Source organism: Delphinus delphis, chromosome 3 (assembly GCF_949987515.2).
Source record: "Delphinus delphis chromosome 3, mDelDel1.2, whole genome shotgun sequence".
Taxonomy (NCBI): Eukaryota; Metazoa; Chordata; class Mammalia; order Artiodactyla; family Delphinidae; genus Delphinus; species Delphinus delphis.
Genome location: NC_082685.1, coordinates 136,945,298 through 136,968,949, shown reverse-complemented (window position 1 = coordinate 136,968,949; position 23,652 = coordinate 136,945,298). Strand labels below are relative to the sequence as shown.

The 23,652-nt window shown below is 38.3% G+C and overlaps 1 protein-coding gene across 4 annotated transcripts in view; it reads left to right on the top strand.

The window, feature by feature from the left end:
- NNT (nicotinamide nucleotide transhydrogenase) overlaps positions 1–23,652 on the top strand; it is a 93,333-nt gene that overhangs the window by 49,420 nt on the left and 20,261 nt on the right. For all 4 annotated transcript variants that reach the window (XM_060009516.1, XM_060009517.1, XM_060009518.1 and 1 more), the window contains 9 exons: positions 510–671; positions 1,484–1,594; positions 2,451–2,596; positions 3,801–3,996; positions 6,828–7,061; positions 8,584–8,744; positions 9,915–10,094; positions 17,322–17,481; positions 19,595–19,676. In XM_060009516.1, the coding sequence (XP_059865499.1) occupies positions 510–671; positions 1,484–1,594; positions 2,451–2,596; positions 3,801–3,996; positions 6,828–7,061; positions 8,584–8,744; positions 9,915–10,094; positions 17,322–17,481; positions 19,595–19,676 (1,432 nt within the window). The remainder of the gene's footprint in view (positions 1–509; positions 672–1,483; positions 1,595–2,450; positions 2,597–3,800; positions 3,997–6,827; positions 7,062–8,583; positions 8,745–9,914; positions 10,095–17,321; positions 17,482–19,594; positions 19,677–23,652) is intronic.

Sequence of the window (23,652 nt, the reverse complement as noted above, 5' to 3'; positions counted from 1 at the left end):
CTCTCTTAAAATCCTTCTTCCTCAGCCAAATCTGAGAGTGACATGAACTTGGCCTCACAGAAGTCTGTCTTATAAAGGTTGTGTGTTGCCCAAGTAGAAAATGCTTTGGTAGATCCTTTATAGGCCTATAATTCTGGAATAAAAACACTTGTATAAACACATGTGGCACTGTCAGTGAAAGTTAAAATGGGGAAGAGGACAAGTTATACAGAGGAAAATGTGCAAATTGTTATTAAGGTGACTCATAAATTTTACTAGATGTTTAAAATTTATTTTATTTTGGGGAGTGGTGGTCAGGAAGTTGAATTTTGTTCGCAATACCTTTAACTCCCTTTCACCACCCCTCTTCCCAGTCATGGAACATCTCAAAAAATCTCATTATTGGCAAGGGTGTGGAATTTTAAAGCATTGACTGTCCCACATGTTTGTTTGTGTGTGGGTGTGTGTGTGCTTTTAATCCTCCCGAGATAATTGGATGTGAACTCACACGCTTTCCTCTCTTTCTCTAGGTCTCACTGGGATACTGGGTTTGGGCATTGCGGCTCCCAATTTAGCCTTTTCCCAGATGGTGACCACTTTTGGCTTGGCTGGCATTGTGGGCTACCACACTGTCTGGGGAGTGACCCCCGCTCTCCACTCACCACTGATGTCTGTGACTAATGCAATCTCAGGTTTGTTCGCCTCTTGTTTTCCCTCAATTTAGGTTTTCAAGGGCTTATTCAACTCTAGGAGTGCTTTCCGTGAGGTTTATAAAGTCTGTGTTTTCCAAATTGTAGGGCTTGGCATCTTGGTGGTTGTGGTGACTCGGGCTCCCAGAGGGTGCAGAGGTGGGGTTGGAAGTGAGAGGCCGATGGAGTGTGTCATACCTTTGGGCTGCTCCTGTTGCAAGCAGTGCAGAGCTACTGTTCCTTCTTTCAGTTATGATTTCCTTTAAAGAAGGGATTCCTCTGATAAAATTTGGAAACTGTTTCACAGTAGCAGCATGGTCCATGCAGGGTCCACACAGCTATGTGGACAGATGTGGGAGCTGCTGTGGCTTGGAAACCATGGCCCCAGTGGGCATCTCTTGCACAGGCATGGCTTTCAGGATCTCCACCGGGAACAGGTCCAATTCCAAGAAGTACTATGCTCAGGAAAGCCCAAAGCTATGGGCTTTCACCATCATATATTTATTGTTCATGCATAGTATTTTCCAGTTGTGTAACCACCAGAGGTCCCTTTGCACCATGAACAATGTTGTCTAGTAACATTATTGATTTATATCTTTATCAGGGGAACAGAGCTAGAAAGTAAAGGTTAAAATTCTTATGCAAAAGGAGAAAATGTTTTGGTAACTTTTTGCCCACAAAAGTACTTCAGTGAGAATGTGTGTGAGAACTTTCTCCTTTATGATGCATGTGCTTGTGAGGTCTTTCAGCGATGACATTTGATTTGGCAGCATGACTATTAGCTACTGTTTAATATATCCATGCTTTCTTCCCAGGGTTGACCGCAGTTGGTGGGTTGGTGCTGATGGGAGGACATTTGTATCCTTCCACAACTTCTCAGGGCCTTGCTGCTCTTGCTACATTTATATCCTCAGTCAACATTGCAGGTATGAGGACAGTGAAGGAACCCAGAGTGCGATTTTTAGTGGAGACACGAGAAGCAAATATAAATCAATATAAAACAAACATTCTGATTTTTAAGAATTTAATCATGCCTTTAAAAAATGTTTCACTCAGATGATAAATGCTCTGTGTGAAGGAAAATTAGTTATTTTGCCCATTGGTAAGTTTTAAAAACTATTTGATAAGAGAACACCCCTCCCCCTGAATGCCCCAAAGGTTAACTACAATGCCTACAGGTTAACTGGAAAGTTATTTAATGCATAGTTTTGAATTAAGCTGACTTAGAGCTATCACCATAACATCTTTAAATGGGTATAATTTTAGATAAAACTTTAGCCTTTTGCCTTATCCTGGCCTATGTTCCTGAAAACTGAAAGCCTAGCACATCACTTGTGTATGAAACTCATTCGATGATATTTTGTAGCTATAAATTCTTTAACGTGTCCAAACAGACCTGGTGCCAGCTGATACGGTATTTTTTCTTTTATCACTTATTATAGGGTTTAACAAACAGAATAACCTATTAGAAGAAAAACCCTGGCCTTTGATCTTCTGCATTCCCGAGCTGTTTGAATGGCTGTTTATTGTTAGTCATGCAGAAATGGTTGGTTTTATACTCTGAGAGCAAATTTTCTTCCTAAATGTATTAAGGGTTCCTCCCTTCAATGTAACTGGCTTGAATAATAGAATAACTTCTAATTTCGAGGTTCTGAAATGTTACTTAAAATGATATTTATTCCTAGATGATAAAGATGTGCTTAAGATAGAAAACTTGTAGCCCTTTAAAAATTACGTTGCTCAATGAGATACCTCTTTCTGTTTTATATTTACTTTGATAAGGTGGCTTTCTGGTGACTCAGAGAATGCTGGACATGTTCAAACGTCCCACCGACCCCCCAGAACACAATTACCTGTATCTGCTCCCTGCCGGTACCTTTGTTGGAGGATACTTAGCTGCCCTCTCCAGTGGTTATAACATTGAACAAGTAAGAGTCTCTTTTGAAAGCTTTTACTTTTGTACTGTGTCTTCATCCCAAGTAGACCTAACATTATCATTACCAAAATTCAAATTCTATCAAGCAAATACGACAATAACTTTTGAAACATCTTGGTCAAATAGAGCATTCTCATCCTCTAAGAATCAGGACCTTGGATTCTAGAGACAGATTTGCCTGCCAAGTCTGCAAGGATGGGTTTACCTGTTTGTCCCTAAGTTTTTCCACATGTAAAAAGAGGCAAGAAGTTTATTAGTACCCTTTTTATGTATCTGGCTGGATTGTTGTAGGGATACAATGAAATAATCAGTAAAAAATTTTTATTATTAGATATCATTAGTCCTTTTCCTACTTACTTTCTTCCCCTGTGGATCCAGGAGATGTTATGCCAGTGCATTTAAAAAAGCTAATTTAAAAATGCATGCTGTGTAGAGAAACAGAAATAATCAAGTTGAACTTTGAAAGTTCCATGTCTAAATATAATTTATAATAGAGACTCAACTTTGTTCCAAACTCAGTCATACCTTTCTTTTCAATGACTATTTCAGCCTCTCTGACAGCTGAAAAATCAGGTCTCCTTTGGTTTCTGCTGTTTCTAACATGTACTGTTTGTTGAATGAACACAATCTTTTTTGAGAAGAGTTAGAACAGTGAGTCAGGGAGACGTATGTCTGCATCCCAGATTTGCTATTTACTGATCGTTTGCCCTTAGAAAAATTATGTGGCCTCTTTAAGCACTGGTTTTCTCTTTTATAAAATGAGGATGATGATTCTTTCCTCCTGCGACTCTTATGAGACTGAGTTACAGCATAAGTAAAGTATACAGCATGGTCTCTGGCACTTACAACCTCAGGGGATGGCTCACTTATAGCATTAGGTCAGGTCTAGATCCCATAATAACTCCATTTAAATTTAGGTACTTTTATATGCATTTGTATGCTGTCAAGTCCAGAAGAAGCCAATGTACATAAATGGTATAATTGCAAGTACAATTTAAAGTATTTAATATGGTAATATCCTTAATGGATAGGAAAATATATTGAAATATTTAAAAAAAGAGCTCTATTGGTCCTTCAATTGTCTGAATTTAAAATTGTCCTTAGAGAATCATGTTTCCTCAAGAGGAGTTCTCCTTAAGCTAGTAGACTGAAGGTTTTGATAATCTCTCTCTTTCTCTTCCCTTTCCTTTGAAAAGATTGTGTACCTGGGCTCTGGCCTGTGCTGTGTTGGTGCCCTGGCCGGGCTTTCCACCCAGGGAACTGCGCGTCTTGGCAATGCATTGGGCATGATTGGGGTGGCTGGAGGCCTGGCAGCCACCCTTGGAGGCCTAAAACCGTGCCCAGAACTGTTAGCTCAGATGTCTGGAGCAATGGCTTTGGGCGGTACCATTGGTAAGCACTTGTGGGTTTCTGCCTTTATGTAAGTCCATGCCCTTTGAACACCTGATGGCAGTTAGGCTCAGAGATTTAAGAATACTTTTTTAGGAGTAAGAACTTTTTAATTGCACTTCAGTTTCTGAATATACGTATTTCTGTTTGAGGCCCATATTGATGAAGGAATTAAATTGCCGTAATGGAAGTTGCTTCAGTAAATATTCTTTTGGCAAAAAGTCATCACAGTTGGTGTAATTCTCATTCAGAAGTAAACATTTTAAAACACTGAGTAATATCATCTGTGTCAAAAGAGTGGGCTGAGAAATGCCTTGTGCTCAGTTCTTGTTTTCCTTTATTGACTCTGTCCAGTTAGCTGATAATTGAACAGGGAATTGGAATACTTATATGTGTACTATCTATAGGCTCATCTTTTATTCTGCTGGGTATAAATAACAGCAGAAGATTCTGCTTCAGAGACCTGTTAAAAACGTGAAAAACACGTGCCAGCAGAAAAAACACTCTTTTCGTCTTATTCAGTGGTGTGCTGGGGTTGGTTGGTAAATTTTCAAGAATCTTTCGAGCTGGTTATTAAACACAGCTATTATCAAAAATTAAATTATATAAACTTAAAAATAAATAAACTAGAAACAAAGGTAATAATCCTAAACACTCATGACTTTCTAATGAATTCACTAGCTTTTATTATCTCTGCTTTTGAGATTATCCATGTGTCTTGTGTCTGTGTGGTAGAAATACTATGTAATGATGGGGCTTCTGTACATCTCTTCCTGAACCCATATTTAATGACATCATGTTGGTAGCGTGAGAGCAGCCATGGCAGTTGTATTTACACCATGGAAATCAACAAATTCTATGAATCTGTGTTTCATTTATTGTTTTGTTCATTGTCCATACCTAGTAAGGTGATGGAGAAAATATTAATAATGCAAGCTTAAACTTAAAAGTGTGTTTTGTTATTACATTGTGAATTGCACAAAAAAATTGAGCAAATATTCTTCCAGTACTTGGAAACTATTATCAGATTCAGCAAAATTGCCACTCACATGGTTGACAGTGAGTGAAGTTCTTATATACATCTCGTTGTTTCACTCTCGTCTTACTTGTTAGAGTAAACAAAAATCTCAACCAACATTCATGTGAGAACCACACTCATTCATCAGTTGCAAACACTAGGTTGGCTACATATACCAGAATTTGGTAACATTCTGTGAGTCAATTGGTTATATGAAACTTACAGTAAAGAGTATTGTATATATTTTTATTGTTTAAAAATTGTGTGCCGCATACATTTTTATGAGTAAAAACTCATGTATGTATTTACACATGCACGTTTTTATTCTGAGGGGCTGGTGGTTAAATACTTACCAAGCACAGCATTAGCTTTACATCTCCTTTTATACTTACCTGGGAAAGCTGTGCATCCTTTCTTGACAGTCCCTGGAAAAGCACTTGAAGCAAAATGCTTGTGCTGTAGGTTCATGGCAGGACAACCTTTAGGCATGACCTTTGCAAATGTTGTGAGCCCCAGTCCTTCTATTCCCCCTACCTGTAGCCAGGCAACTCCTTCAGAGTCTCCTGATTTGGTTGTTTACTACTCAGATATTTGCATTTCATTACCTTTGGACTTGGCTCCCATCCACTCACCTGAAAACCTAGACCTTCTTCATATTCCAGCTGTTCCTTGTGTGCTCAGGGGCAAATGTTGGCTGATAGGGAAGAGAGCCTGGGTTATTCATGCAGTGGGGGGTTTTTAAGGGGTTTAGTTGGAGCTTTAAGTAATCTGAAGAAGCGTTAGTCCGGGAGAGTGTTCAAAGGTTGTAAGGAACGTTGATGCTGTGTGTTTGGGTTCTTTGGAGTTGGGCGTTGGTGAGGTGTGTTGAAAGAGCCTGCTATTTGAAAGGGTATTTAAGCCAGTGTTCTTGCGGAATAGTCCCTGTAAGAGAATATTTTGCCAGGAAGCAGATAAATACTTAATTAATGACAATGATGAATAACCTTAAGAGGCCTTTTTTTAAACTGAGGTATAATTGACATATAATATTATACTAGTTTTAGATGTACATAATAATTTGATATTTATATATATAGATTGCAAAGTGATCACCACAATAAGTCTAGTTAACATGCATCACCATACATAGTTAAAATTTTTTTTCTTGTGCTGAGAACTTTTTTTTTTTTTTTTTTTGCGGTACGCGGGCCTCTCACTGTTGTGGCCTCTCCCGTTGCGGAGCACAGGCTCCGGACGCGCAGGCTCAGCGGCCATGGCTCACGGGCCCAGCCGCTCCGTGGCATGTGGGATCTTCCCGGACCGGGGCACGAACCCGCGTCCCCTGCATCGGCAGGCAGACGCTCAACCACTGCGCCACCAGGGAAGCCCGTGATGAGAACTTTTAAGATCTACTCTCTTAGCAACTTTCAAATATGCAATACAGCTTTATTAACTATAGTCATCATGCTGTACATTCCATCTCCAGGACTATTTATTTTATTACTGGAAGTTTGTACCTTCTGACCCCCTTCACCCATTTTGCCCACCCCCCATCCCACCTCCCGCCTCTGGCAACCACCAATCTGTTCTCTGTATCTATGAGCTTGGTTTTTTGTTTGTTTGTTTGTTTGTTTCAGATTCCACATAAAAGTGAGATCCTATGGTATTTGTCTTTCTCTGTCTGACTTACTTCACTTAGCATAATGCCCTCAAGGTCCATCCATGTCAAGATTTCCTTTTTTTTATGGCTGAGTAATATTCAAGTGTGGTCTTTATTGGGTTGTTTCTTAAAGGTCTGTCAAGTTTTAATTTCTCTTTGACTTTCACTTTCCAACAGGACTGACAATTGCGAAACGCATCCAGATTTCTGATTTACCTCAGTTAGTTGCTGCTTTCCACAGTTTAGTGGGCTTGGCAGCTGTGCTTACGTGCATAGCTGAGTACATTGTAGAATATCCACATTTCGCTACGGATGCAGCAGCTAATCTTACCAAGACCGTGGCCTACCTCGGTACTTACATCGGTGGTGTCACGTTTAGTGGGTCTCTTGTTGCCTATGGAAAATTGCAGGGTAAGTGATTCAGTATAACATAGAGGTAAATATCTATTATTTAGGGTGTTTAGGGGTCCATTTCAATTTCAGAAAATAGCTTAGTAGTAGAACCTGTTAGGTGAAGAGTATTTGTATGACACTATGAAAGTTTTTTTTTCCTCCATAAACATGGCTTCCCTTTATTGATCCTTACAGATCTCACGAAGCTTTGAAGCCATGTTGTCTGCAGACAGCTAGTGAAGGAAACTAATGCACAGAAATTCACATAGAGGGACTAGTTGACCTTTGATAATATGTATGAACAAAATAGCGTCTTTATAATCCTTGGTTGGAGATGCTGGTGTAACATTCACGGAAATGATTCATACATTTTCCAGAATAGAGAGAGGCTTATTGAATAAATTTGTGTGATTAGTATACAGTACTTACTTTTAAAACAAATGCACATTTTAGGGGGCTAGCCTGGCAGCTTTTGCTACTGCTAAAGCCAATCATGAAAATAGAAATAGCTGCTTTCAGTGTTTTCATGAAAAGCAAGTCTCTAGAGAAACTAGTTTGTGATTTAAAAACCTGGTCTTGTCTCTCAGTAATCAAGTCATTAGAATTAAGTGGGGAACTTCCATGAAACTTAAAAATCGCAAAAGAACTTAAAGCCTACGATATTCTTGTCTCACGCTTTGTCTTTATTATTTTATTTTATTTTATTTATTTATTTTTTATTTTTATTTTTTTTTTGCGGTACGTGGGCCTCTCACTGTTGTGGCCTCTCCCGTTGCGGAGCACAGGCTCCGGACGCGTAGGCTCAGCGGCCACGGCTCACAGGCCCAGCTGCTCCGTGGCATGTGGGATCTTCCCGGACCGGGGCATGAACCCGTGTCCCCTGCATCGGCAGGCAGACTCTCAACCACTGCGCCACCAGGGAAGCCCCTATTTTATTTTTTTATGGAGCTTATATTCTTGGGGAGGAGACAATCAAAAAGGAAGGTAAACCAAAAAATAAATAAAACAGCAGTGGCAACTTTTACAAAAGAAACAAAAAGGGGCTAAGAAAAGGAGAAGATGTACCATAAGTAAGATGTTAGTACGTGCTTTGTCTTTAGAACCAACTAGCAAACAAGGACCCTTCTCCCTTGGGCTCAGTTGATAAAATCAGAAAGGCTAATGTTCTAGGACTCTGTTTTGACATTTTCAATAAATAAAACCACACTTAACTTCTGTATTGGTCATACGGGGGGAAAAAGAAATCACTTTTCATGATTCCATGACAAAGAGTAAGGAAATTGTTGTGTGATCAAAGTAAAGGACAATTAAGTCAAGCCTTACTTTTCCTAATTCCATTAATATTTATGTGTAAGAACTCTAATTTACTTTTATGTTTCAGTAGCTGGTGATATAAAGTGATATTTTAAGTAGCATGTTTTTATCCTAATGTTAAATTTTGGTGGTTTAGGATTAAATGATACACACTTAAGAGTGTGTGCGTGTGAGGGAGTTTCTTGTGACACGTTCTAGGTTCTGATTCCCACATGCTTGGCCCTAGGTATCCTGAAATCCGCCCCTCTCCTGCTCCCTGGAAGGCACCTACTCAATGCTGGCCTGCTGGCTGCTAGCGTGGGTGGAATCATCCCATTCATGATGGACCCCAGCTTCACCACTGGCATTACCTGTCTGGGCTCTGTGTCAGCTCTGTCTGCTGTCATGGTAAGAGGTCAGAGATGGAAGGCACATTCTTAGCGAGGAACTAAGTATTTTGTTAGGTTACAGTCTAATCTTATTTCTATCTCTTCAAGACCCCTGATGGAATAAAAATGTTTTAAAGTGCTGTTATGTATTCATCTGTGGATAGTCTGGAAAATATAGAAAAGTGTAAGGAGAAAATTACTCTTTCTCTTCACTTACTAATTCCTGTCAAAGTTGTCACATGTGACATCTTTTTTGCTCTGGGGTCTTTTCACTGGATCAATGTGTTGGTGAATGGGAATTTAAAAAGCCAGGGGTTTCATTTCTGTTCATTAGGTGCCTGCTGTGTGACAAGCCCTATAAAATAAGTGTCAGAGAGTCCCTGCCCGTTAGTTGCTCTCACATTTGTTGGAAGCTCTGATACCAAACCAAATAATCATATGAAATGAAATGCTTTTAATAAACCCTGTGTGTTCAGTGAGGGAGTTCAGTGAAACCTTTCAGGATAGGTTGGCCCCCCACTTCCTCTCCAGTTACTGCTTTAGTATATGGATACCTACAGTATTCTTTAGGTGTCTGTATGTCACAGTTTAGCATTCTATTTATAGCAGTGTATAGAGCAGTGTATAGCTCTGTGCCATTCACTGATTACTTCATGTTTGTCTAGTATACTCTTAGTATATACTTTATAGACAAGGTTTATGTTTAAAAATTTTTAAATCATCTACAGTGCTTAGCACAAAGTTAGACATACAGTAATTGCTTAGTCACCCTAAACCCTATCCTCAGATTTTCAAGCTAGTAAGACTGGGCTTATATTTTAGTTTTAGCTGCTTCACTTGGCACCAACAGGACCCTCCTCATCAGCTAAAGTCATAAACACTGTGACATTTACTCAGCGCTGTTACTTTTTTCCGAGTGTAGACCCCTCTCCAGTTTTTGCCTGCTCTTCATCACTCCCTTTTAGGGATTTAGGGATTGTTTTTGCACAGGGGTTGTGGTTCAGCGTTTGCACTTGTTATATCTGTAGGAGAGTTGGTCCGACAGGGGTCACTCGGTCATTACCAGGTGTGGAACTTACATGTAAATGTATTAATTGGAAAACCGGAATGATGAGGAGCCATGATGCTCAGTGTCAGAGGTTTCTTTTCATTGCATGAATTTTGAGTTCCACTCTGGTTTTTCTGCTAGGGTGTGACTTTGACGGCTGCCATTGGGGGTGCTGACATGCCCGTGGTCATCACTGTGCTGAACAGCTATTCAGGCTGGGCCCTGTGTGCAGAGGGCTTCCTGCTCAACAACAGTCTGCTGACCATCGTGGGTGCGCTCATCGGCTCCTCCGGTGCGATACTGTCCTACATCATGTGTGTGGTAAGGAAACAGCCAATGGAGGAAAAGGAAATGCTGTTCTGAAAATGAGGACCTGTTTGTCATTTCTTTTATTTGCAGTAAAAATGACTGTGTTGGTTCTTTTTCTCTCCAGCAGAAATATCAGAGTGTTTCGTTTGAATACATTTGCCATACTGCTTTTAAAGTACACAAGTGTAGATAACTTGGAAAATTAAGTATAAGATAAAAATCTTCTAACTCCCTCCATCTGGTGATAAACACTTAAGATTTTATTTCCTTCTATTCTTTTTCTTCGTGTATTGCATATCTGTGTGTTTACTTATCTGATCATATTGTACACTGTCTTACGTTGAATTTTTTTTTTTTTTTCCCGCGGTACGCGGGCCTCTCACTGTTGTGGCCTCTCCCGTTGCGGAGCACAGGCTCCAGACGCACAGGCTCAGCGGCCATGGCTCACGGGCCCAGCTGCTCTGTGGCATGTGGGATCTTCCCGGACCGGGGCACGAACCCGTGTCCCCTGCATCGGCAGGCGGACTCTCAACCACTGTGCCACCAGGGAAGCCCACGTTGAATTTTTTTAATCTTCCAAATTATAGTCTTACCACTTTCTTATCATTAAAAATGCTTTTTAAATATGATTTTAAGGGTCTTCATACTAATCTAGAATATGGATATTCAAGATTTATTTAATTTTCCCTAATGCTGTACTTTAAGGTTGTTTGATTTATCTTTCTCTTTGTACCTAAATACATTTTGGCACTTCTGATTTTTGTCTTAGGATGATTCCTAGAAGTGAAAGGGTGTGCTCGTTTTTTGGGCTCTGCCTACTTACTGCTGTGTGGTTTCCAGAAAGCTTGCTCCAATTTACACTCCCACTCGTCATCTGTGAGAGTGCCTATCTTGAAGTTTTGTGGTCAGCATGATTTAGAAAAAAAATTAACAAGACACATACTTCCTAGCTTCCTTTTTGTTTCTAATTCTCTTCTTAATGGCAAGAAGATATCCTGCAAATAATTAAAGTTTTGACTAAAAAACTTTTTCAAATTATAGCTATTATTCTCTAAATAATTGTTTTGAATGGCTGTGAAAGGACAAGCATGAAACTGGGTGAAGTTAGAATGTGACTTTATGCTGATTAATAACTCAGGCAGAAAAATAACTTCACCTTCATTCTTTTATTACAATTATAAAAATACCTTATTTTACAACTCAGAATTCCTCTTACGTATTTAATTGAAAAATCTCATTGCAAATTGAATGCTGAAGTTATCTTTTCATAATAAAAAAATTAGTTTGCTTTGGCTATATTGTAAAAAACAAAAATTTGAAAGCCTAAGTTCAAAACAAGCTGAGAGGTTTTAAATTAAATTCCCCAAGTTCAAGGAGTTTGGACAGGTGTTTCCTACTGGAAAAGTGTCAGGATTTGGAGTTTTTATTTATTTAAAAATACATTTATTTATTTTTTAATTTATTTTTATTTATGGTTGCTTTGGGTCTTCATTGCTGCGCGCGGGCTTCTCGTTGTGGCGCGCGGGCTTCTCATTGCGGTAGCTTCTCGTTGCAGAGCACGGGCTCTAGGTGCATGGGCTTCAGTAGTTGTGGCTCGCGGGCTCTAGAGCGCAGGCTCAGCAGCTGTGGCGCAGGGGCTTAGTTGCTCCGCGGCATGTGGGATCTTCCTGGACCAGGGCTCGAACCCATGTCCCCTGCATTGGCAGGTGGACTCTCAACCACAGCCCCACCAGGTAAGCCCGAGGATGTGGAGTTTTTAAAAACAAATGTTTATGAAGGAGAAAAATTTATTCAGTTGTATTAGAAATAGTTTTCTCTAAAAATGAACTTTTAACCCTTAGTTTGACTTTGCTTCATTTGGTGAATTTCAGTGACCAGCAGGGGGCAGCAGATTGTCATTAATACTTAACAGTTTGTCAAATACTGATTTTAAAATTAAATGGGAGTATTTGTATTTTTACAAGGCCAGTGGCATACTTATGGGGAGAGGAAGTCGGGGCTTGTATATTGTTCTTGGAGTGTCAGCATGGGTACCTTCTTATCTTTATCCTTTTTCTCTTAAATGGTTTTCTTTAGGTTCTTAAATTTATCAACAGTATTTCCCAAATTTCTGTCTGTGTCTTTTATTTCCTCTCCTTTCCCTTCTTTATTTAGTTTCTTTTATTGTTGATTATAGTAACTATAGTAACCTTTGCAGTAGCATTAACTAGAATAAGGTATAAAAGGCACTTGTTGAAAGTACTCTTTTCTACATGTGCTTTTGTAATTATACCATATTTCTCTTAATTTTTATCCATTCTTTCATATTTCTTGATCTGTTTTTTCTAGTTCTTCTGTTTCTTTTCTTTCTGTTTCCACTGCCTCAGGCATGCCATTCCACTGTCAGCATACCTCAGATATTTTTTATTCCTATATTGTATGTAAGGCTAACAAGGTCTCATAGCTGTCTGTGACCATAAGTATCACACTGGGTCAGATATGTTTTTTGTAATAGTAAATTGTAGTAATTTGGATTTGAAAGCAGTTGAAGCTTTAATTTTTAAAAAATATTACTCAGTTGCAAAAATAAAAGATGTTTAATGAAACATCTTTCATTAAGGAAATAGAAAAAGATAAATAAGGATATAAAATAATCTATAATGCCATTACCACTTAACTGTTAACACTTAATATCTAGTTCTTGTCTTTTTTCATATGTATATATTTAAATACATTCTATGTTAACGTTTAATTTTCTAACCAATAAATTTTAGTGTCTACATGTTATTGTATCACAAACATATACCATAATTTATTTATCCAAGTCCATGATATTAGTTGTTCTTAACTTTTTTTTTCTGCAGTATTCTTCCTTGTGTCTTGTTTATTATTTTCTTAGGTCAAATTTCTATAAGTACAATTACTTGATTAAACGGAATAAGATCTTTTTGTTGGGTGTAGATATTGATAAATTGATCTCCAAAGGACTCTGCAGTCAAAGCTCCCACCAGTGTGATGTGCAGAGTGCTTGTTTTACTGCTCATGTTCTACTCCTATGACTTATTACAAAACAGACAAGACAACAACAAAAACACACCTGCATGGTTTTCAATTTCAAAGATAGAAATTTCCTTTTCTTCTAAGTTTTCCTGCTCTGACTTTTCACATTAATACTCATTGACTCTTATCTTTATTATAAGAAATTGTTTATTTCTTATAATAAACTGTTTATTATAAGAAACTTTCTCCATGGCTTGTGCTTAGCAGCTCAGAGTGGTTCATAATAATAATATAAGTGAAATAGCTCCTCGTAATTGGGCATAGTAGAATATGCTGGGTGCTTTACAAATATTAACTCTTTTGATCCCCAAACTAATTCTGGAGGTAGGAAATATTATTCTCACTTTACAAGATATTTTAAGACACCATTTATTTATTTATTTATTATTTTTTATCTTTTTAAATTTATTATTTTATTTTATTTTTTGGCTGCGTTGGGTCTTCATTGCTGCATGTGGGCTTTCTCTAGTTGTGGCGATCGGGGAGCTACTCTTCATTGTGGTGCACAGGCTTCTCATTGCAGTGGCTTCTCTTGTTGCAGAGCACAGGCTCTAGGCACATGGGCTTCAGTAGTTGCAGCACGTGGGCTCAGTAGTTGTGGCTCGCGGGCTCTAGAGCGCAGGCTCAGTAGCTGTGGCGCACGGGCTTAGTTGCTCCACGGCATGTGGGATCTTCCCGGACCAGGGCTCGAACCCATGTCCCCTGCATTGGCAGGCGATTCTCAACCACTGTGCCACCAGAGAAGCCCTAAGACACCATTTATTATTCGCCTTTGTGTTTAGGGAGCCTGCCCTAGCACCTGGCACATTCAAATGAATATAATAATTGTTAAATGAACATTAGATGAATATTCTATTTGTTAGCTCATTTCACGTTTTGGAATCCTCTCCAGATAGGTTATGGTAGCAGAAGCACTACCACATATCAAACATCTATTAATATTACTAGTATGTTTACCTTCATTATTTTATTATTTATTGAAGGAAACATGCAAGTCCAAACCAGCACAGAGTGGTTTTATTATGTGAGAGGGAATGGAATGCACCCTAAGTGTAATCAGCATCCCGAAAATTGAATTTTTGTTCTGACAAAGAATTCTTTTGGGTATCCTCTGAGCCTAATGCTTGGTTACACAACACCCAGTATTATAAAAGCTGAAAAATGTTGACAGTGTCAAACAGCCAGCTCAAATGAATGATTTGCTTTCTATCCAGATGTCGTATAGACATTAAACTCTTTATGATTTTGCAGTCCATTTACTTGAGATAGTGTCCAGATTGCCTGGGATATAGAAGGCTTACAAAAATGCAGCGGCATTCTCCGAGCAAATTTTCTGATTTTTGCACTTTGCTGCTTGTTTCCAAATGAAAAGAAAACAGAATGAAGTAGATCAAAGCCAAACTAAAAATAACTTTTTTTTGCCTTGCAATCAACAAATTAGCACCTACAAAGCATTGAAATGAGAGATGCTAGTCAATGGTATACATGTTGTTATTGCTTTGTCTGTATTATGACCTTTCCTTTGTTTTCATATTTATTTCTTAGTTTGCTTGGAATTATGTGAATTAAGGATCTCTTTAATGTAGCATACAATTTTCATTACAGGACTTAATAACTTGAAAGGAACAGTCTTGGACAGTGTTGCAAATACTTTGTCTTGGAAGTTGGCAACTCTTCAATCTGTGGATCAGTGGTCACAGGATAGTCTCATTAATCACTTAAGCAAGCAAAAAAAAAAAAAAAAAAAAAAAAAAAGAAGGAAAGAAAACAAAGCCCTAAACCCTAAACATTTGTTGGAACTGTGATGTTGCGTTGGTAAATTCAGAGATGAAAATTAATTTAGTTTAGTTTTTAAGAGACCACATGGAATTAGCTTAATGGTGATATGATTGTGGCTATATATTTAACAAGTTGACTTTGATTGTTAAACTACTGTGTGGTTTCCTAATTTCTCTTTGTAAGATACCATCAGAAGTGGGTACACATTAATAAAATGTCCTCAGAAATTCTTTCCCTCTCCTCCATTCAGTTTTATAGGAAGAAAAGGAGGGTTCCTTTTAAGCCAAGTTAAAGTGGTCATATTCTTCTACATTCTGTGCCTCTGTCATCTCTCCCTTTATACAGGACTGTGTGATGCAGGTGATGAAGCCTCTTTGTACATTTCACTTTTTTTTTTTTTAAAGTAATCTATTGCAGAAATATCTCAGTGTCTGAAATTGGCCTTTGAATCAGTTTTTAAGGGCAAGAATTTGGTAGAACGTATTTCTGGTAATTTTGTTTCAGAATCCTGTGATTTAAAACTAGAAAAGATTTATCAAAATCAGCAAATGTTGAATGTTTGGGAAGTGTCAGGTATGGCTATTTGGATTTTCATTCAACCTTGGATTTAAGTATAGGAGGTTGTGTTAAGAATTTAAAACTCCACGTTGGATTGAGATGAAGAACTTAATTAAAAGCATCACTTTAATTTTTCTCTGACCCTCTTGTCTGTTAGTAATATGCATAAATATATTCTGAACTTTATTTTATATGTAAGAAACTTAGACAAATCCACCAGACTCTGGGCTTTATGAAATGTGAATGTTATATCTGGTAAATGGGGTTAGGTCAAAAGAACAATTTAAAAAACTCTGACAACATTTTGATCCACATCTTTGAAACTTATGATAAGTCAAGTGTGGCCCTTTGCTCCTCTTCTCTGCTCGTTTCTTCCCTGCCTTTGCCTCTGTCCCACTTCTGCAGTATATGTAATTCTCTCTCCTAAGGTGGTAGCAGGCTTGCCTATCTTTGGATGAGTGGTTATGTTTTTTTTTCTCTGATGTGTTCCTTATCACTGAAAATCTCCAGGTGCTTTTTGCTCTTTAAAAATAAAGTGTTGTCTTTTTTTTAAAGTATAGGTTGACACTTATATAGCTTTAAAATAGTATAACTGATGGATCAATGATATGTTTATTACAACCCTTAAAATAGGATTTAATTTTTTGGAATTCTTTATGAAGTGATACATTCAGCTATGATCATTTAGAATGACTACTTTGATCACACAGTGATTTGAATTCTTAAAATTTTTTTTTTTTTTTTTTTTTTTTCGGTACGCGGGCCTCTCACTGTTGTGGCCTCTCCCGTTGCGGAGCACAGGCTCCGGACGCGCAGGCTCAGCGGCCATGGCTTACGGGCCCAGCCGCTCCGTGGCACGTGGGATCTTCCCGGATCGGGGCACGAACCCACGTCCCCTGCGTCGGCAGGCGGACTCTCAACCACTGCGCCACCAGGGAAGCCCCTTAAAATGTTTTTGATTACTCAAAACATCTAGCTTCCTGTCTTTTTTTTAACCACCACACCTCTAGAGGTCTCCAAACAGTTTTCAAAACCAGATCCGTTATTGTCACATATTCCAGCCATGGTGTTTGTATGGTACTTTGTTGGATGATTGTAAATGAGCATGCAATAAATGCCTTCCTCTTACTTTTTCCTGACATTATTTTTCTAGTTAAAAGATGGGTGTAAATTTTAGCGAAGCAGTGTATAAACTAACTCATTTACCTTTTTTGGAAGTGAAATATTTTAGAAGGCTAATGATGAATCCAGTCACTTCTGTTATTGCTTCATGGAGCTGTAGTTGATTTGGAAAATAAGACAGTATCAACTCCCACATTTCCTTTTTTCCTGATGACAGAGGGCAGCAGACTTCTAAATGATAGGGATCCCTGTCCTTTGATTCCTCCCTGTTGCCTTTTGACAGCTTGCAGCTGGTATCAGAATTCACCTGAGATCCGTAGAGTCCCCTTGTAAAATTTCTTATGGCTGTCATTCTCTTTTACTCTGGTGAAATACATGTCAATATGGAGGTAGAACTTGCTCAATCAGTACACAGATAATAATGACTAGATCTGAGTTTTTCACATCTATGTCAATATGACTGGTAATTTTCCATTAAATTTTTAAAAATTTATTTTGACTGAAAAGATATCAGTGTACCCTTGATTTTATAGAAAAAAATGATGTGATTTCCCAGATGTCTTCTTATCCTTTAAATTTTTGAAATAATTTTCAGAAGCTAGATCAAATTGGTTTGGTTACGATGTTTTAGGTGATCAAATAAGCCTCTTCAAATGATTCTGAATACCATATACACAGGATTCATACCATTTTCAAAAGTTATGCGGATTAAGCTCTCACAGCTACAATTTTACTCTCCAGGCAATGAATCGCTCCCTGGCTAATGTGATTCTTGGAGGCTACGGTACCACTTCAACAGCTGGTGGAAAACCCATGGAAATTTCTGGCACACATACAGAAATCAACCTTGACAATGCAATTGACATGATTCGAGAAGCGAATAGCATTATTATTACTCCAGGTAAAAAACCAAAACCCCAAAGCAAACAAACAACCTGTAATAGCTGTTGTAATTGATTACATTAAAGTAATTTCTTGTAATAGGGAAAAAAATCAAAGTGGAACGTCTTCACTTTTGAAAACGTAATGGAAATTTAGAAGCAGCCCTGTGATTACTAAGTGGAAAGTCCTGAGAATTCTTGGCTTAGGTTAATATACTGGGAATCACATAGAGATTCTATAAATTGAGGAAGTGGATTCTACCTGTGTCTTTTTGTGGTTCTGTACAAATGTTTAAATCATCTTTGAGTCTTGGTTATTTTTTTTTCTCATTGGTAAATTTTGGGCCTATGTCAGCATTAAATTAGTATATGAAAGTGTCTAACTTACTTGTTAGACTCGCTCAGTAAAGGTTGGTAAATGTTAATATCTTTATTTCCAAAAGTAAATGTTTAAAAAATCACTGAGAATCATGTGGTTTCCAACAAGATGAGGTAACAAGACCCAGTAGAAAGGACTTCATCTAGGAGTCATAACACCTTACTTCTGTTTTTAATTTTGCCTCTGACAATTGACATATGTGGACCAAGTCAGTTAATCTCTTCAGGCCTCAGTTTCCCAGTTTTCTGAGGTTTAGCCCAGTACTTCTTTACTCATCGCAGAATGCTGTTGTATTTATTACAGGCAATACATTGATTCCAGATTAGGATTTTTAACTCTATCATGCTATCATAGAAGTTTTCTATAAAGAAAGTCAATTGATTTGATATGTGTGTAGTTTGCTGGTTGGTTATATACTAAGATGTAAATAAATGACAAACCTTAGCAGGATTGAATATTCAGGTGCAAGCCTTCTCAAGTGGAGGCAATATCATTTTCTAGGGGCGTTTGAAACACGTGGGTTTGGGGTTGTGGTTTGTCTCCAGGACGGGGCTGCTACTGTCAGCTGGTGTGTGGGAGCAGGTAAACTAAATATTCTGTAAAGCCTGGGACATTCCTGCAGCATGGTTTGTCCCAGCCAGAGCGCTTTGGCATTACCTGTTGAGAAACGCTGTGCTGGAGTGAGAAGGGGGAGAGTAAGAGACAGCACTCTTTTCCCTTTAGGCATTTTCCATCTAGTGGAGAAGTGAGATAGATAAATAATGCACGGTGGGTTATGATAGGGCTGAATTGGATGATATAGACACTTTTTCTACCATGGGAAACCTAAGAAGGACTGTTAGGAAGTGAGGATTTGTATGGGGCCCTAGAGGATGGATGGCACTGGGCGGGGGCAGAGGGAGTACCTTGAGCAGAGACTTGGTCTTTGGAAAAATGAGTGTAGGAAAGTGGGGACAGATGTGAGATTCATTGCACAGAGAGGAGGGACAGAGCACAGGGGTTCAAGGGGAAGGGAGATGACTGACATTTTCGGTCATACCTGTAGGACCATCAGAAATACGGAACACTGTATTCATTTATTTATTTTTTGGCAGAGGGGGAAGGTTTTAAGTTCTTATTTGGAGACATTAAGTTTATGGTGGAGCTGGGACAGCGGACAGGCTGAACTCGAGCTCAGTGAGCCTGGAGACAGGTTGGGAACCGTCAGGTGGTTGTTGAAGCCGTGGGATGGGCTGAGATTTTCCAAAGAGAGAATGAGGTGCAAAGTTAAAGCCCTGGGGAGCTTCATCATTTAAGGGCGAGGGCACAGAAGGAGAAGATCTGTTCAAGAAAATCGAGGAGGAGTAGTGACAAAGTCAGGAAGGGCACCAGGGGACTGTAATGTTATCAAAGCCAAGTAGGGAGACAGTTTGAAAATGTTTATGTGAGAGCAAGTGAGAGCCTGTGCACAAGTGTGTGTGTGTGTGTGTGAGTGTGTGAGTGTGTATGTGAGATGTGTGATATGTGATGTAGGGAGCGAGTGCCTAGCAGTGTCAGACACTGTAGGAGACTGAGAAGGGACCATGAGAATTTGAATTTGAAATTTAGGCCAATATTTTTAAAAGTGCATATTGTAAGTTTTTTGTTTTCACCTCTAGTCCTGTTAACTGATTGCCCTTTTTGGCATAAAAATATGTTTCAATCAAGAGAGAAATTGTAGTTCATACAATCTGAAATAAAACCCCATTCTTCTGTGTTCTTAATGTTCCTTGTAGGCTACGGTCTCTGTGCAGCCAAAGCTCAGTACCCCATTGCTGATTTGGTAAAGATGCTCTCCGAACAGGGCAAAAAAGTCAGGTAAGTGCTTGCAGTTCGTGTGTTAAAGGAAAGGAAAATAGATGACCTCCTTTCCCTCCTTTCGGTGACTGTTTCTTCAAGTGGAGTTTTACCTGTGAACACTAGGTAGAGAAACTATTATAAGTTGTAAAAGACTCTATTCTAGCCTTAGGCTTACCTGTTAGTCGTCGCTACCTCTGATAGCCTCGAACCTAAATATAGTCTCATTTTAGAAAAGGAAATTTTATTGTACTAAATTCCAGGATAGTTATCAGTAGGGAAAAAGAGAAACCTGGTTTCTCTGTGGTTTGATTTGGGGAAGGAGGTCAAGCAAGGCATCTGTATCACGTCAAGTTGTGTCTTTTTGGTGTCCGTTGTTTACACTGAAGAAAAACATCTCAAATGAGTGGTCTCTGAAGGGTGAGACCCGGTGGTGAAACTGTGGCTGGTTAATAGTTGACTGATAAAGCTCTCACACTCAGGCTGGAAAAGACTGCAGAAAAATTTCTTTTCCTATATATAAAATAGGTAATCAATAAAGCCATACACTTTTTGAATTGTGAATTAGAATGGCAGCTGTTCCTGCTACTTGCCATTTGGGCACTGGACTCTGCTCTTGGGCGGATATTAAGCAGAATGGCAAAGTCAAGGACTCTGCATTTCTAGATTATTCCCCATGACCTTGGATAAAGCGTTTTGTGGGGTGTAAAAATGGGGCGGGGGGTGGTGAACCCTTGCAGTACTTTGCGTCTGTTCTGCGCACCTTTGGATCCACGTTCTGGAACTCCGCTGTTAGGAAGCAGCGAAGAAGGGACCGTCTGGAGTTGTCCCTGGAGCATAGCTGCTTCGTGTTGCGTGGGGAGACGGTTCCCTAGCAGTTTCACTGACACGGTACCGTAAGTCAGAGCGGCAAGATAACTCTCTTGTTAAATACAATTAGTTTGTTCACCAGGATGTTAATGTATGTTGACAAAACAGTTAATGTCTGTTAATAAAAATTCCTTTGAGCTGTCAATCTTACACTTTTGTCTGGAGGCAGATGATAAGAAAATAAGCCACAGTGTGCCTAGAACTAGTCAGACTACCTGTGCCAGACTGGATGCAGAGTCCTATAATCTCCAGCTTGAATGTCCCAACTATTAATAGCGGTAAAAGAGACTTAGATGATGAAATCAGAGGGTTATCTAAAATATTTTAGTGTCAGCTACATTTTATTTCTTCCCTTCTTCTCACCCTTTTTTTCCTTCTTCAGTCCTTTTCTTGCTCTTGACCTATATAGTGAGTCTGTGCTTTTCAAATATACAGAATCAAGATACTGTTTCATGATAGGACCATCGTTTCTGTGATGTAGACAGTTTCCACGTTTGGTAAAACCTTAGATGAATTGAAGATAGAAAATGAGAAAAGGCATCCTCTTTGTTTTCTACTTTTCACATAAAAGGTCTCATTTTCATAACTTATTCCTGTTTTCGTAGAGGGTGTTAAACAGTGCTTCCCTTTTAGTCATAGTCTTGCCACTTAAAGCATTTGCAGACCTGCAAGTGGAAAGGATGTGTTACAGAATCTTTCATGATTTTCCTAAAAAGAAATTGTTTCTCTTTATTCAATCCACATGTGAAAAATTCTAATGTATTAGTAATGCCTTCTATCACCACATAACTGTTTAGGAGATGAGTGGCAATCATAATAAAACAGAGAAAAATGGCTTTCATGTCTTAGTTATCCTTAGGGAGGGGAATGATTAATTTGACATACCTCTCTTATTACCCACTGGTCAGTCCAGGTTGTGGGTGCAGGTTGAGCAGCTTGACGGAAGGCAGGATGTGAAAGGAAAGGAATTAAGAGGGAAGGAAAAAAATCATCTGAAAAAAAAAGGGATAAGACAAATGAAAGTTTAGTTTCTGACCTGATTAAAATTTGAATTTTATCCATGAGGACATAATATAAACTGCTGTTTTAAGAGGAGGATTTCTGTCACACTGCATTGGAAAAGTAATTATTTGACTTAAGATTTATAGCAGATATTTAATTAAACATATAGGAAGAGTTTCTCAGTTATAATTTGTTTTTTATTGAAGTAATTCTGTGGCCAGAGCATCAGGCTTTTCATGAGAGCTTTTGTTTCATATAATCGTCATCGATTTTTCAAATAAGTTATGAATAATAAATTTATTAATAATTTATTATGTAGGATCAGAATAAAATTATTGGTCAGCCTAATCTCTACTTGTGAGTTAGGAAGAGTAAGCCATTTATACTGATCTATTTCATATTAAAGATGAAATATATATTAATATGTCCAAGGGTTTTTTTTGACTATAATATGTTGAATTTTCAACATGGGCTTTGTAATCAGTTATGTAAATCTCACATTTGAATTAAATGGAAGAGAACTATTCTTGCTAACATGATGAGAGTATATTATCATATTTTTCCCTCCTAGTGTCCGTGTGGGATTTTTTTTTTTTTAAAGGGAATATAGCAACTTTGTTGATTTTGCTTTATTTGTGTCATCTTTCCATAGGAGAGATGCAGATTTTCTTTATGAAGTTAGGACTGTGTATATACATGGATGTTAGCTTTTTCTTAAGAGGCAAATGTCTGTTTGAACAAGAGATGGCTGCAGCGGTTACCTCGTATTTTAATGAAATAAATCTGTATTTACAGTTTGTGGTAATTTAGTCCTTTCATCACTCTGTGGAGCTCCCACGGTGTTCATTGAGCACAGCTGCCGGGCCTCTGCTGTTAGTAGATCTTTGTGCCTCCGGACCCCAGCATGCCCAGCATCCAGATGTGGTGACATATTAGCACACATTCCGCATGGAAACGTGCCAGTGTGGACATACGATTGCCATCAATTAGTTATGCCCAAGTGGTGCCAAGAAAAATTGCATCTGTCGTACAGTCTGTCTGGCTTCATGGCCCATGGTTGATTTAGAGATACTCCTGTTTTCCTTTACTCTGGCCATAGTCCTAACATGCTCACAGAGAGTTGAGATTATCTAGTGAAGCACATGACATTTCATGACAAGAGCTCATGTCATGGAAGTTCACTGACTTAGCTGTTCTTTAGTGGCCAGGATATTGTTGCTTCCCGGGCACCCAGAACACCTAATTTATGCTTGATCTCTGAAAGCATTTTATTACAAAAATCTTACGATACAAGAGCACAGACATTTTTTTCTCTTTGTTTCCCAGTCTTTGGATTGATGTGATAGGCTTTTCATTGTAAAGCTGAGATAATCTTTCCAAGGAATAATTCTTAGAAAGAGGTATATATGTTTTTCTTTTTGCAGTTAGTCACTGCTTGATTTTCTTTGTATAAAGGCATTATTGCTTTTAAATTTATGAAACCACCTTTCAACTTCTTTGATCGACTAACTGATGTTATATATTGCTTTCATGTTAATGTTCAACTCTATCTTTCTATTAATAATTTATTGATAGAGACTTATTACTAGGTACTGAGAATACAAGAATGTGTAAGCCCCAGTTCCCACTCTCAAAAGTTTATAGATATAAAGAGAACAAATTGATCAACAAATGAATCAGTGAATGAATTCCATTTAATGTGATAGTATGCTAAGAAGAGTAGAGTAGAAGGAAGGTAGGAATGCAAAAGAGAAGAGTAGATAACTGTCCGGGGGATATTTTAAACTTTTTATACTACTCATAACATGACATTTTTTTTGCAGGTTTTAAAAAATAAATATTTACTTTTTCATCCTCTGTCTAAACACATCTAGCTGCCAGTGGTATTTGCAGTTTAATAGTGTTTTACAGTCTTGTGTGACCTGGCTATAAGTTTAAATATATGTTATTTTTACTAGGAAACCCATTCTTTGGAGACAGTTGAAGATGAAATATTTTGTTGATCTAACTGGATTTTCCTGTTTTTCATGGATTAAATGTAATCTAAATAAACAAGAGTTCAGCCGTCTTCGATTTTGTTATGTTTTGGGGTACGGGAAGAGCTAGGACATGCAAATTTATCAAG